Consider the following 15,592-nt stretch of genomic DNA (forward strand, 5'->3'; position numbering starts at 1 on the left):
CATTTAAGTTAGCGTGGTAAATTATCATGGGAAAAACATACTGGGTGGGGAAAGATTAGTCTCAAGGTCAAATTAATTCACTCTTTACTCAAAATTTAAAAATTGTATGTCTTGTTAAATGCAAGACAAATCACATTTATTTGCATAACCCTTAATCACAGAAATGTCTCAAAGGACTGCAGACGTTTACAATTACACCATCGCCTGATCTTAAGCCAACGTCCGGGCAAGGAACAACTCAAAACCTCAGTGTGAGGAAAAAAGAAACCTTGGGAAGGGGCCTCAAAAGTGGTTATCCCCCTTCCAGGATGACCAGGGTGGAATAGATTTAGCATTTAACAGTACACAAACATCGTGAAAATCAATAAAAGAGAACAATAGATAACATGTTGAAATATGTCCGGAAAGTGCATCACAGCAATGACGCCTCAAGCCTGTAACATAGTCCAAAAAGTCTATAACAGCAACGACGCAACTTCCCATCTCTGCCGGCTGCTTGATGCAGGCGTTAACATGCTTCAGGTCCAGACGCTGGTCCACTGACTTGTGTCGAAACAGTACTTCTTCATATCACCACCAGACAGGAAAATATATATATGAAGTGGGCATCAATCATAAGCTATCGAATAGAAGTGGTTCTTAAGTTTAGATTTAAAAACTTCAACTGAGGGTACAGATCTTATCTCCAGAGGCAAAGCATTCGACAGCACCGGGCCCCGGATGGAGAATGCTCTCGATCCTGCAGACTTCTTCTTGGCTCTCTCTGTCACAAGTTGACCGGCATTTTCCGAGCGCAGGAACATAGGGGGAAAACAAATCTGAGAGATAAGAGGGCTCAACTCCATGCAAACATTTGTATGTTTGTAAGAGAGCCTTAAAGTCACATCTTAAGTGGCCTGGATGCCATTGCAAGTTGGCCAACACAGGAGTAATGTGCTCAAACTTTTTTGTCTTAGTCAAGCGTCTCCCTGCTGCATTCTGAACTAGCTGCAAACTTTTGATGCTAGACATCGGGAGACCAGAAAGTAATACATTACAGTAATCAAGCCGAGCAGTAATAAATGCATGAGTTAGAACCTTTGCATCTGATTGGGACAGCATCGGACAAATCTTCGCAATATTACGGAGGTGGAAGAAAGCTATTCTAGTAATATTTTTCACATGTAAGTGAAAAGACAGATTAGGATCAAATATAACACCTAGATTTTTGAGTCACTATGGGGGATATTACATTTGTCTAGGTTCAGGGCAGTGTTTGAAAACAACTTACGACAATGACCTGGACAAACAATCAAGGTTGCAGTTTTTTCTGGGTTAAGGCGCAAAAAATGAAGTGACATCCATCTTTAGATCTCAGTAAGGCAGGCCTCCAGATTTCTACAATTTAACTGTCCAGTTGTCTCCTGTGGCATATACAGAGTGTCATCTGCATACGGATAGAAACTAATATTATACTTGCGGATAATACCACCAAATTGAAGCATATAAATACTAAAAAGAAGGGGGCCAAGTACTGAGCCTTGTGGAACACCACAGGGGACATCAGAGTGTTTAGAGGTCAGATAGCCGTAATTAACACATTCCATCCGGTCTGACAAGGTAGCACCTACACCACCAGAGTACGTTTCCTGAGATACCGATGCATTACAGACGAACAAGTAATACGTTTTTGTACACAGTATTAAAAGCAGCACTGAGATCCAGCAGCAGTAACATTGACGAGGCACAGGAATCTATTGCCAAGAGGAGATTATTGGTAACTTTAGCCAGGTCTGTCTCAGTAGTGATTTGCTCTAAATGCTGACTGGACAGTTTCAAAGAGATTTTTTTTCCGTCATGATGTCATTCAGCTGCGGTGCAACGACCTTTTCAAGTAATTTTGCAAACAATGGCAGATTCGACACTGGCCTATACAGTGGGACCTCGCTACTTCGCGGTTCCACGTTCGCGGGTCTAAGAAATGATAATAAAATAAAATAATTAAAAAAAAAAAAAATTGTATTTGTTTTTTTTAACCATTTTTGAAGGGGCGTCGCTCCTTGCGGATTTTCACTTTTCGTGGGTGGTTTTGGTCCCTATTAACCGGGTCTAAAAAATAATAATAAAATAAAATTATTAAAAACATTTTTTTTTAAATTATTATTAGTTACTTTTTAAGCATTTTTGAAGAGTCGATGCTACTTCGCGGATTTTCACTTTTCGTGGTTGGTTTTGGTCCCCATTAACCGGGTCTAAAAAAATGATAATTAAATAAAATTATTTAAAAAAAAAAAAAAGTAATTATTATTATTTATTTTTTGTAAGCATTTTTGAAGGAGCGTCGCTACTCCGCGGATTTTCACTTTTCGCGGGTGGTTTTGGTCCCCATTAACCGCGATAACCGAGGGATTACTGTAATTACTTAGGCTTTCCGGGTCATGGTTAGGTTGCTTAAGCGTGAGTTTAATGACAGCAGACTTGAACAATACCCGAGGATAGCGATACATTAACATCATTACATCGCCAGCTCGGTAGCCTAGATGGTAGGGCGCCCGCTCTGAGACTGGGAGGTTGCTGGTTCAAGGCTCGGCCGAGTCATTCCAAAGACTTACAACATTGGTACTCATTGCCTCCCTGCTTGGCCCTCGGCATTTAAGGGTTGGAATTGGGGGGATTGGTCACCTAATGACTAAAAAATGACTGCGCGCTGTTTGGCTGCGGCTGCATCGGCTCGCTACAGTTTAACTGCACGGGTAAGGTATATCGACATTTCGTTCTGTGTGCATGGTTACAAAGAATGACAATAAAAGTAAATTATATTCTATTCTTCTATTCTATTAATATTTAAAACTGAAGGTCCCAAGTTCCCAAACAGAACTTTCCCCAATAAAGCCAGAAACAGATCAAGCAGGCAAGTAGTTTGTTTGGCCTCAGTGACCATCTGTGTAAGACTATCAAGGGACAAATCATTGAAATTGGACAGCGTTTCTGAACAGCCGCTGACACGGTCCTGACCCAAAACCTCCGCATCTTTAAGGTAGGACGGAAAGTTCATTTAAAATGTAATTCTGGATGAGTTGAATATTTTTATTAAAAACACCATGAAGTCATTAGCAGAATAAGAACTATTCGGATTAAGTTGCTGTCTAGTAAGGTTTGCCATTATGTCGTACAAAAATTTCGGATTATTTTTATGTACAACAATAATCTTTGAGAAAATTGATGCTTTAGCTGAGGAAAGAACTACTTTTTATTTTTGCAAGCTGTCACACCAGGCCCGTCGGAAAACCTCCAGCTTTGTAGTGTGCCATTTTTTCCTGCTACCTTGTTTGAGTGACCAGGCTTCTTCAGTAAACCAAGGTGTATGCTTCTTTGGTCGAAATTTATGCCACAGGGGTGCCACAGAGTCAAGAATTTTAACCAAAGCAGTATTAAAGTACTTTGTAAGTGAGTCAATGTACGAAAGGAAAGCCGCAGTTGCCGTAGGTAATAGTTCTTTTAAAGATACTGCCGTTGCAGGGCGGATATTGCGACTACTAAAGCCTACATTTTCCTTATCACAGTAAACATTTAACAGATCCTCACACTTAACAAGATGGTGATTGGAGATGGCATTGGGATACGGTAACACTGAAACATTTGAGGCTACTACACCACGGCTCCGAACAAGGTCGAGCGCAGGCGTCGGCAACCTGTGACACGCGTGCCAGCAGTGCCACTGCTGGCGAGGTGTTAACCAGTGGCATCATTACCAGACGAAACATAAACATGAATTCAAGGATGAGTCTGACATGGCGGACACATTAAAGCGCGCTGTCTCCAGATATGGCAAACAAACACAAACCCTAAAGACGTTTATAACTGCTAAAAACACCACCACTGAAGCAAGCTATCACATTGCTCACTGCTTAGCAAAGCACAGAAAACCATTTACTGATGGCGAATATTTTAAAGAAGCGCGTGTATGCGTGTGTGCGCGTGCGAGCCTTCTGCTCTGCTGCTGTTATTTCAAGTTTTGATATTTTCTGCAACAAGATATTATTGATGAATGGAATGGTAGTTGTCCATGATTGTAGTTCATTGCTAATGAAGAATGATTTATTCTGGTTAATTCTTGTGGCAAAAAGTTGAAGTCATGGATGGCTACAGGCCTTTCCACTTGTTATTCATATTCCTTTTTTGGTTGATTGATGAACAAGAATAGTGCAATATAAATTGGTCAGTTATACCAGTGTTTTTCAACCAGTGTGCCAGGGCACTCTAGTGTGCCGTGAGACCTTGTCTAGTGTGCCGCTGGAATTTGCTCAATTTTATCTTTCCCAAAAAATCAGGCCATTATTCAGTATTTTTGCAATCTTCAGACGAGTTGGCTGTATTTCTTTGATGCAGGCATTGATGGTGGCCAAGAGCATCTCACATCATACAGAGAAGTGAAACACTTTAAATTTAAATTCACCTGATCTGCTATATTTCTGCTTGTTTTTAAATGAATAAACTGCATCCACAAACATCATTTTTTTCCTGCACCACTTAAGTCAATTTTTTTTAAAATATCTGACCAATGTTTTCCACCTCAAAAGCCTCAACATTGAGTCTCAATGTACTATTGTAGAAACAGAAAGTGACTATTGGCATTGCTTCAAATCTCCCATGGTTTGTTACTCGCTCATGCATTCTCTGTCAACAGCTTGAAAAATAGTGACTGATATGATGTTACACCACAACGCTACCGTTGAGAAAGACCATGTGCCATATGAAAATGTCCTCATTGGATCAGCGTAATCTCGGTCAAATCAGTTTCAACTAGGCCGTCTGCATGCTATTTAATCCCGCTCCGCTCGGCATTTATTATGCGGCACTGCAAAGGTTTTATCTGCATGTTCATATGACAACAGGCTGTACTTATGATGACATAATTTCAATGTCATTGTCAGTTCATGTCATTTCTGGCAAGTGTATACGATTTCTTTATGTATGTAAATTCTAACTTGGGTGTGTTGGCTGTGTTGTTTTCTCTGCTGGGCTTTGTAGATAACGATAGCCATACATACACCCCCTGACCAGAACTAAAAATGTTTGGAGTTCAATGCAATATTTAGCACACTGCAACATTGTGTTTGCAGAAATGCAATATTTCAATCAAATTCAAAGAACGTAATTTCTTGTTGCCACATTTAGGGACTTTTAATATACCCGAGTAGTATTTTACTATTACCGGGTCATCAGTAGTGAGGTACAGAAACTAAAAGTACTTTTGTAACATAACCATTTGTCCTTAAAAAACTGTTTTATTGATTGGATGGCAATTTTTTGGGTTTAATTTATGGCCCACGATTCTAAGACAGGCAGCTGCTGTTGCAAGTACTTTACCCATATTTTGCCTGGTACCGACTCGACCTAAACAGGGCACTATGAAATGTGTATTAGAGTAAGGATTATGTATCAATTATGGACATTTATTGTGGACCATGCAAAAAATGATGCTAGAAATTCGGAATAAATTCAAATGAGAAAAACTTGCCTGTCATTTTTGCCTAACACCTAGAGAGACTTTTCTCAAAAATAAATATATATGTGATTTCACAGTTCATGGATCCCTTAGACGCATGGGTTGTTGAGGAACCAATGAGGCGCAACTCTGCATAGCTTTCTCCACACTTGATAGTTCCTGGCCTGTTTTAGGGGCGTGGCAAAGTTGGCACAAGTCATTCACACACAAGTTTTCAGTCCAGTTATTTTTTGGTCTTCTCTTCCGGCCCCTTTGAACTGTGCCCTAGAGAATTATCTTGGCCAGTCCTGATGATCCTGTGACGTGACCATATCTCTGAAGTTTTTGTCTGCGCATAGTTGACACTTCTTTTTTATTTTATTTTTTATTTTTTCCCAGTTTTGCTGTGAGAGTCCCTGACTTGCAAGATGTAGGTAACCAGCGCTTGCATGAGTCTGTTCTTTGATTTCTCTGATATGTTCTCGCCCTTCCAGATGGGTTTATGTCTGGCAAAAGCGGCTGTGGTTTGAGCTATCATGGCCATGATTTTTTGTTCTGATCCTTGTTCTGATATGACAGCTCCAAGATATTTAAATTTGTGCCTCTGCAAAGTACATGATTCACACACATTTTTTTCTTTTAATGGTACTAGAAAAATTTGAGAATTGGTTCTGAAGTCCATAAAAAGTGCTTGAATTTGGCAATGAAAAAGCTGTACCAACAATGTATTTACGTAATGCTGTTAGATGTATTCCGTTACCCCCTAAGGCTGGTGACAAATTATGTTTTTCTTCTTCAGAATATTGGTAAATACCTTCCCATGATTTTAACATGTTTTCATATGAACATTTTGAAGTAATCCTATGCATTCAATGGCGTCATCCGCTCATGTCTTTATCCCTCCCTCCTTTCCTACCTCGGAATGAAATTGAAAGAGGTTTTCTCATTATGAACCATAACTCCTCCCACTTTGACTGCCATGGTACCTCCTCTTCCTCGCTGTTGTATGTGTGTGAAGAGCTCAGTAGTTGTGCGCTGTGCACTAATCCCAGATTGCGCTGCCCTGCCGTCTGTATCCCGTCTTTGCTCTGAGAGAGAACATGGCACTTCTCCAGAGCCCATGTGTTTGCATGAGTGAGTCTCTGAGACAGTTGTGAAAGCGCAGAGCAGCCTCAGGATTTTGACTCTGGCAATATTTGACAAGACCGGACAGAAGAGATAAATGAATAGGATGAAAGCATGCTGGCCGACACATCGCAATTCTGAGTGCCAGTGTGAATGAAGGGTGAGGCAACTTCGGGTCGCACTCTTCCATCTCGCTCACTCTTGCACGTGAAGGATTAAAGTTTCCCTTCTTCTGCGCTGATCTCCAGTTGGTACAATTATTGTCACTCCTGAGTGTGAAATGGAGTCTCCCACCAAAGAGATCGAGGAGTTTGAAAGCACAGCCCTCAAGTATCTCCAGCCAGAACAAATTGAGAAGATTTGGCTTAGGCTCAGAGGACTGTGAGTAGAATCAATTGTTTTTGCATGTCAACAAGTGTGTGAGGCTGTGCGTTACTGCTGTGTGTTAGTGTGTCTCTTTCATCAAAGAATGATGCTAGATGGAGCTCAAAAATCAAAATCAATTTGGATGAATTATGGAGTGATAATGGTGGTGCACTGTTGTATGTTGGGCAATGCGTTTAGACTTGGTTTAAAAAATAGGACACAGTAAGCACATAGAATTTTATCACTGATCCGTGAAATGAAACATTCTTAACTCATAAAATTCTTACAAATATATGTAACTGATGTTGAATTATCCACAAATTTATCAGCTTGCCAAACCTTGGATCAAATCGACAATTCTCAATTCCATTTCACGCACACCTTGTTCCACCTCCGTAGCCAAGGAAATATGGAGCATACCTTCCATAAATTCAGAAAATGACAGGTACCTTTAAAAACATTTTCTAGAAAAAAAAGGAAAGAACCTGGCTTTAATGGACAACATTTAAAGGTATTGTTAGTGAAGTCCCTCTTTCATATGCCCTAATATTGTCTCTTACTGGATTCTTCCACAAATGGTGTCAACCTAAATTTTATAGCAGACACGCTGCAGGAATTTCCGAAACGTCTTTTTTTTTCTCAAAGCCAATGTTGGGGGTAATTGCATTCATAATTCAATTTCGATGATTATTTTCTTGTTTTCTATGAAAAACATTCATACTGTTGTTCTTTGATTGCAGAATGCAGAATTCTACCAACTGTAATGATTTAGACTCTTTTGAACGTGGTAAATTGCATAGTGTACGCCACGGGTGTCAAACAGGCGGCCCGCGGGCCAAATCAGGCCCGCTAAGGGATTGAATCCGGCCCGCGAGACAACGCTTAGAGAAGCACAAGAGAAAAACGAGCCACAGGTTGAAATATATCCACATGATGTTGCCAAAGCCTGTCAAAAACGCTGTACTTGGATTTCTCTCTCACTCTCTCTCTTCCTTCCTTTTTCTCTCACTCTCTATCTCTCTTTCACTCTCACTGTCTCTCTTTTTCTCTTTCTTTGTTCCTCTTCCTCTCTGTGTCTTTTTACCTTCTTTTGCTCTCTTCCTTTTTCATTTTTTTTCTCTTTTCTCTCTCTCCATCTCACTTGCTTTCTCCTTCTCTCTTTCTCTTTTTCTCCTTCTCTCTTTGTATTTCTCTTTGGATTTCACACTTTCTCTCTTTTAACCCCTTCTCTATTTCTCATTTCATCTCTTTTGTTTCTCTCTTTCTCTCTCTTTTCTCTCTCTCTCTTTCTCCCTTTCTCTTTTTCTTTGTCCTACCCTCTCTACTTCTCTCTCCCTCCCTATTTTTCTCTTATTTCTTTCTCCCCTTTTTTTTATCTCTAATCTACTTCTCCGGCCCCCGAGAGAATGTTTGTTCTATCGTGTGGCCCCCGGGTTAAAATGAGTTTGACACTCCTGGCGTACGCTGTGTTGGACATACAGGTAGAATGTTGCTTTGAGTCAAAGGGCAAAAGTCCTGTTGCTGGCCTCACGTTTTTGATGACAACAGCTTCCCCACCATGAATGTTTTTTTTTCCTTATTTATTTAGATGCAAAAACAAACAGGAGACCAAATAAGAGGCATGCTATCAGAATGTAAGAAGGTGCATTTTTTTTGCTTAGCAGAATCCTGTTGACAATTCCCTCTACGTTTGCATGATGGTAACGCAGGCAATGATTCACTGCCCACTCGGTTAGTTTTCGGCCACTCGCTTTTTCATGCCATTTACTTCTTCGGTAGAGCATAAAAAAGAGGAACTTGGTGCACTGACATTTTTCAAGATATTTTAAAACCATGTTCCATTTCTAAACCAATCAACACCTTTTCTGACCTTTCCTGGCACCCGAAAGCAACGTCACTCTATCGGCTCAAAAACTGAGTGGCAATTAGTCTTTATAGACATCTAATATTTGTTATTGTGACCAAGCAACTAAGCTTTTTAGATTTACTGCAAATAGTTTACTCTAAAATGTATCAAACTGTTATAAGGAAAATTGTTTTTTACTTTGTCATTTTCATTCTGTGGTATGTTTTAATTTTTTTTCGGTCATTCAGCTTTAGCGATCTCTGTCTTCTCCTGCCACATTGTTTTCTTGCCTGACATCTGTTCTAATTCTCCCATCAACAGTCAATCTCATCCATATAATTTACGGTCAACTCTGATGACAATCTTCCTGACTTCTACAAGTGGCCAAAGGGCACTGCTAGATATCATGTCACGCAGTCAGAAGTAGGGGATATCCAAATGTGGACAGATGAAGACTCGTCGCTAGAAACACATTTACTGAGACGAAGCCCAGGAAAACGACAAATATGAAATCCAACAGAGTGACTTGCTATTTTTATAGACAGCGGCTCTCATAATAGCTTGAATGACCAATTTAGGAGTCTGAGATGATAACACGTAAGAGATAAATTTATTTAAAGAACAAAGTAACATAAGTTATAAATAAAAAAGTCATGCATTTTTTTAAGTTTCAAATATGCTATGTTGGTGAAAATGGCCTTATTTTGATATTAAACCAAAAAATAAATACACCATGGAACCACTGAACTCCAATTGTGTTTACGTGTCAGTTCCGTCCAACGCAGCCCACCTCACCATGGGGCTATTACCAAGTATGGCTTATGTTACTGTGACAACGTGCAGAAGAGCAGTTATCCTAATATGCTTTCACGTTAATAGATTTTGAATGTTTAGTTACTTTCTTTCCTGTGGTGGATGCCGAAGTCTCTTTAAAGAAAAACTGCCAAAGAAAAATTACACAGGTTATTCAAATACGTGAACTGAAGAAATACACAGCATCTGATGTTGGCCACAGCTCTACACAAAGAAAGCCAATGTCACACACTTTTGACCCAGGGACACAAACAATATTATACTGTACCTGTTCCTTTTGAAATGCATCTTTATTCATTGGCCTTAGAATTTCTATGTTGTATTTTATTTCCCGTTGCTTATTTATGGATACCTGTTTAATGTAGTAATTCACTTAATACTGTTAAAGTTAGATATTTACTTAAATATTTTACTCTGGATAGAGGGATATTCAAAAGTTATTTCTGTTATGGGAAATTGGAAATATGCTTATTCATAAACAGAATGATGATGAATATCGTGTTTGTAAAGTATGAGTTGGAACATTCACTCGCATTTGTCCATCTCTAAGGGGGTTGCGGGTAGGAATTTTGCCACTTTCAGCCTATTAAATATTACATCAAAATTGCCACTAGCTCAAGTAATAACTAATCACCCGTTTTCCGGGGGAGAGCCATGAGACCTGAGAAATTGTTATGTTTTGACTCCACGACATGTAAATAATTACCCACCTACACCGATAAAACAGGTAGAATTCATCTGTCCAGTCTGGATTCCAGTTAACTACAATATTGTGCAGTATTTTCTCAGCTTTAGTAGGCCTAGCCTTGTAGTTTGATCTGATGTTATTGTCCGTTCACTGCTAAAACTCTTATTTTGTTTTTTTTACAAAGCTGTGTGTCATTTGAGGCAAGAATATTTTTATTTATAGCTCCCACTGGAATGTATGTGTGTGATGTTTGTGCTGAGTTTGTTCAGATGTAAAGCTGTGTTTACCCAACTGTTGAAATCAACAAATTGTTAACTCATTTAATGCCAAACATTACAATCTTTTTTTTCCTATTATTTAATGAAAAATCCCTTTTTACTGCGATTGTATTGTGAAATGTAATTCAAATATGTAGGCTGAATGATAAAGCATAGTCCTGTGAAAAAAAGCTTAATATTTGGCCCACCTGAGAACATAATGTCTGAATCCGGCCCCCGAGCCAAACTGGGTTTGACATGCCTGCTCTTGAAAAATTGCACCTGTATGTTTTTAACTGTATTTCTATTGAATTTTCATAAAAAACGACATGTCCGCCACGGACTGACCTTGATGTTGCCGCCTGTGAGCATAGGAAATCAATGAAAAAATTAAATCACTTTATCAATCAGGGAAGGCTTGTATGTGGTATAGCCACTTTGGCTGAAGGACGTGATGACAACATTAAAAGATAATTGGCAATCTATATAAAAAAAAATTAGTCATGGCTATTTCCGTTCAACACATGTTTTGCAAGTTGTTAATTGTAGATTTGAATGATGATGTGATGTTTCCCATCTACTTGACATTTAACTCTGATACTATCTTTTGATACCTGTTCTTTTTTATGACTGGACAAAGGCCAGTTGATTAACCTTTTTGAATGAAGTATCTTAGCTCAGTGGTCCCCAATGTAAAATAATGTGATGATGGGATAAAATCTAATGCATTTTCCTATGTCATCTTCATCCTCAATGCCTAAGTGAATAGGATTCAACAATCTCACCTTTTCGCTCCAGGTTTGATTCCAGTTGCATCCAATGTAGTGTAAAAGTGTCCAGCGATATTAGACTGATCAATCATTGCTCAAATATGGTAATATACAACTGTAAGACCTTATTCATAATGGGCACATAAACTGATTTATTTTGTGGTTGAATTTTTTTTTAAAATCCTGTATAAACATAAAAAAGGCGACTTTTCCTCAGCCCAGTGGGTCTTGACCACTGCCTTTCCTCAAAGATTAACCCACAAACTAAAAAGATTGAGAAACAAATCAAACTGAGTGCTTATAATTGTCCCTGAGCAGCATTTCGATCCAAGCCCACGTATTTTTACACTAAAGTGGGACCCCCTCCACTCGCCAGTGAAGAGTACCTTAAGTGTGTGTGGATTCGGCTTTTAGACTCACACTATAGGCACCTGGCGGAGGTGTGGGTGTTTATTTCATGCAAAATGTTAGCGTAAGTGATAGTTGCTGCATGTGTGTGTGGGGGCTCCTTATATGAAAGTAGGCAGGATGTCAGAGGGTGGAGTGGACGTGTGCACGTGTTTGTGTGAGCAACGCTCATGTTTTATTCATGCATTCCTCCTAAATTATCTACATAAGTAATTGCACTGTTGAGTTCACTGTGTTTACTTGACAGCTAGTTCCATTTCTGTCAGATAAATACAATATTCTTAATTAATGACACGCAGAATTGCTCTTGTATTCTTTGTTTTAGCTTCTGGAAGGCTATTTACAGTAATCCTGTGGTTTATTGCACTATCTTCATTTTTTTCCATTTACCTTAAGTATAAATAGAACCTAATCCCACTGTCATTCAATCCAAATTATTTTGTTTTTCTCTGGCAGGCGGAAGTACAAGAAGACGTCCCAGAGGTAAGACTTGATGATGGAGCAACTCCATAATTTCATTCCTGATGAATTTTCCGCTGTTGCTTCCATGATATCCTTAGGCCATTTAAAAAAAAAAATAAAAAATAAAAAAAATAGAGCACAGAAATACCCTAAAGAATATCCAAGGCTCGATGGTTTTGGGAATTAAGTAAATATGTCGTTGTTGTCAAAACATATGTGCATCTAATCTCTTTAAGCTGAGGGGAACAGCTTAAAGGGGAGGTTTTTTTTTTTAGCTCTCACATATTTGAGACCTTTCGGGGAAAGCCAGTAAATGTACTCCAAAATATCCCAGGGTACCCCTTGGCCCCAAGTCATCCCACCAGGGAGGCATCCAGGAAGCATTCTTACCAGATACTCTAGCCCACTGCATCTGGGCTTTTCTTATGTAGACAAGCAGCAACTGTTTTGTAATACCTTTCTAGATGATCCTGCAGGGTGATCCCTCTTCTCCAATGTTTAACTGCAATTCAACCATTTTGGCCCCAATGCTTATGTGTTTTGCCAGATCATGGCCCAGTGCTCATGAGGGTGGGAAAGTAGGTTGATATAATGCAGACTTACAGCAACTGCATTGATGCTGATTCTGTATTGATTTATAGATTTATTTTTTCCGCTTCACTTGTAAGAAGACTCAATATTCAATTTAGCCCCGAAGACGTACATCAACTCATTCCGCCTGAGGACCAGGCCCACATATATTCCAGTAGCCGCCTTGTCTGAAATTGAGTAATTGAGCTAAGATTGTAGCTTGCTGGAGCCAGCAGAACCACACTGTCGGGCAAAAAATACATTTACTCGATACTGAGGTCACAAAACCCATCCCTGATGACTCAATAGCCCATTGGAATAGTTAAGTCTATTGAAGCTTTATCAGAATAACTGGTGATAGAACAAAGGGGGAAGACATGGCAGAATCTAACCTTTAGTGGAAATAACAAACTTGGCAGCTTGGTAGTGTGGTACACAAGTCGTACACCAGTGGCTGAGCAGCCCACATATTTGGTATGACATATTAGTTGAGTTTCCTTTTTAATATTCTCCGCAAGGGGATATGGTTAAACTCCTCCATTTCCCAACAGCAAATGTAGATGGATTGTGCTTTCCTGCACCCTTGAGGCTTCTGTTGAGTATCTAGAACTTGTTTGCTGTTGCACTTTCGGACAGAAACAATATTGCTTTACCTGAAGCTGAAATTAAACTTTTCTCAGAATATTGACTCTGCTTCTTTTCATTAGAGTCTGCCAGTTAAATCGGGGATTTAAAAAAAAAATGTTTCTCTGGGCCTAAGTTCAAGTACAGAGGCACCTCTACTTACAAATTGAATTGTTTCTGGGAGTAGCTTTGTAACCTGAAAACTTTTTAAGTAGAGACGCATTTTTATGTAAATGCAATAAGACCCCCAAAAGTACAGTATGGCATTCAAAGAGCATCAGAGCAGGAAACGGATACATGTTGAAATTAGATTATCGCACAGTTAACATAAAACTAGAGCTACATAATGTAAAAAAAAAAGATAATAAAGAAAATAATACAAATATGAATTTACCTTTTTGCCTCGCATTTCTGATCCAATGACGGCTGCGTTTGCCGGCTTTTGACAATTGGTAGAAAATGCGCATGTCAAATGTTGCAATAGCCCAACTTTCAAATACTTTTTCTTGGTAATTCCTTTTCACAAATTTTGAGACTTCATGGAATTTTGCTGACATGTCTTTAATTTGGGCTGATTGAATGATGGCTGCGTCCTCTTCACGGCTATCTTACTGAAAAGCCTCCACTAAATTCTGAACTGTGTCGGTGACACGAAGAGCATGCTGAAAGCAAGCAAACTGGGTTGCCAGGCAGATATGAAGCAACGGCTAATTTGTTTTTATCAGGGAAACTCTTGGAGTGACGAATAGCAGCACGTACTGTACTGTATTTTTGACTTCGTAACTAGAGGCAATATTTTCCCGTCCAGGTACTTTGTAACCTGAAACTATCATATTTAGAGACATTCACGGGTAGAGGTACCACTGTATTGCAGTTTTTTTATGCTCAAAAGCATTTCTAAAAATGTTATTTGGTTTCACATCTCTAATTGGGTACTATATATCTATAAAATCACAAAAGAAAAAACATTTTAAATTAACTTTTTCAATGTCCTCTTATATAAATGCGTACATTTTGAATAAAGGTGACCAAGACCTGTATTTTTTTGCATACAAGAGGGTTGTTTAGCTTGAATTTATGACCAGTAAATGGATACTGTTTATAGTTTAGCCAATAATGTGCTGTTATCTGAGTTGCGTTCATCACGTCATACTTGTTACCATTCAGAATTACTGATCTCTATTTAGTTTGCCTTCTGATTGATAGCTCCTTGTTGGGCAGACATTAAGGCTGCACCAAACTGTTCAAGACAGACAACCGTATCCATCTCTGACAAATAACTCTCCTGCCACATTATCGACAGCAGTATGAAACTTTCATTTGTCTCTTGTTTGAGATGCCCAGGGGAAATCAGGACCTCTATTAACTTCACTTAAATGCATTGTGGTACAAGCAGAAATGTGAAAGCTTTAATTAATGGTACAGAATGAGTGGGTAATGGATAGTTAAGCATCATTTATAAAGGCTGTGTCTTCATTGATAACAAACAGACCGTTGGCGGCCATTATTCTTTTCATGCTTCTCAAACGATTATTTGCTTGGAATAAATTGCGCGGATTCAACAGCCTCAGGAACTTTTAATGCTGTGATGTATCATTAATTGATCATCTAGTGGTTGCGCCTTCTTCAAGAGTTGGCTAAACTATTTTCTGCAATACATTAACTTTTCATAGAATGGATTGGCTATTTTCACTTTGTATTGTGCGTTATTTGTTACAATACTCAAATCATATCAATCAATCAATTCATCTAATTGTCCAACTGAGAAACATCTCTACCGTGTATCACACAAATATGTATCCTGTATCTCTGGTGGTCTGCCAGAAATAAATTGCTAAGAAGCCACAATTTGACATCAAATGTCATTCTATTTTTGACAAATTACCATTTTTTTAGGCTTTAAATTAACAGAAAAAAATCCTCAAAATATGTTTTAGGAATCATCAAAATGTATGGCACGATTGTGAAAAGAAACCATATTTATTCAACATGTTATATTGTGCTAACAAATACAAAATTGAAAAGTAGGCATTGCAAAAATATGGGTCCCGTTTGAGTTGATAATTTGTACAATGTCCTTTTGCTGTGATCAAAGTCTTTTTGGGTATGTTCCTACAAGTTTTGCTCGACTACTTGTCTGTTCTCTATTTAACCGATAAGAATACTGCTCAAGAAATTTTAAATCATTTGACATAC

At 38.8% G+C, this 15,592-nt stretch overlaps 1 protein-coding gene across 3 annotated transcripts in view; it reads left to right on the forward strand.

The window, feature by feature from the left end:
• The window catches only part of pde1cb (phosphodiesterase 1C, calmodulin-dependent b), a 173,183-nt gene that overhangs the window by 43,153 nt on the left and 114,438 nt on the right, over positions 1-15,592 (forward strand). The window contains exons 1-3 of one of the 3 annotated variants that reach the window (XM_088329613.1): positions 6,528-6,752; positions 6,841-6,973; positions 12,197-12,223. The exons of 1 other annotated variant lie outside the window; for it this stretch is intronic. In XM_088329613.1, coding sequence (XP_088185739.1) covers positions 6,746-6,752; positions 6,841-6,973; positions 12,197-12,223 — 167 coding nt within the window. In that variant the 5' untranslated portion in view covers positions 6,528-6,745. Of the gene's footprint in view, positions 1-6,527; positions 6,753-6,840; positions 6,974-12,196; positions 12,224-15,592 lie in introns of those variants that run through there. One more of the 3 variants, XM_088329611.1, reaches the window with a different exon arrangement.

This window comes from Urocampus carinirostris, chromosome 1, assembly GCF_059441175.1.
Source record: "Urocampus carinirostris isolate Australia breed hairy pipefish chromosome 1, RoL_Ucar_1.0, whole genome shotgun sequence".
NCBI lineage: Eukaryota > Metazoa > Chordata > Actinopteri > Syngnathiformes > Syngnathidae > Urocampus > Urocampus carinirostris.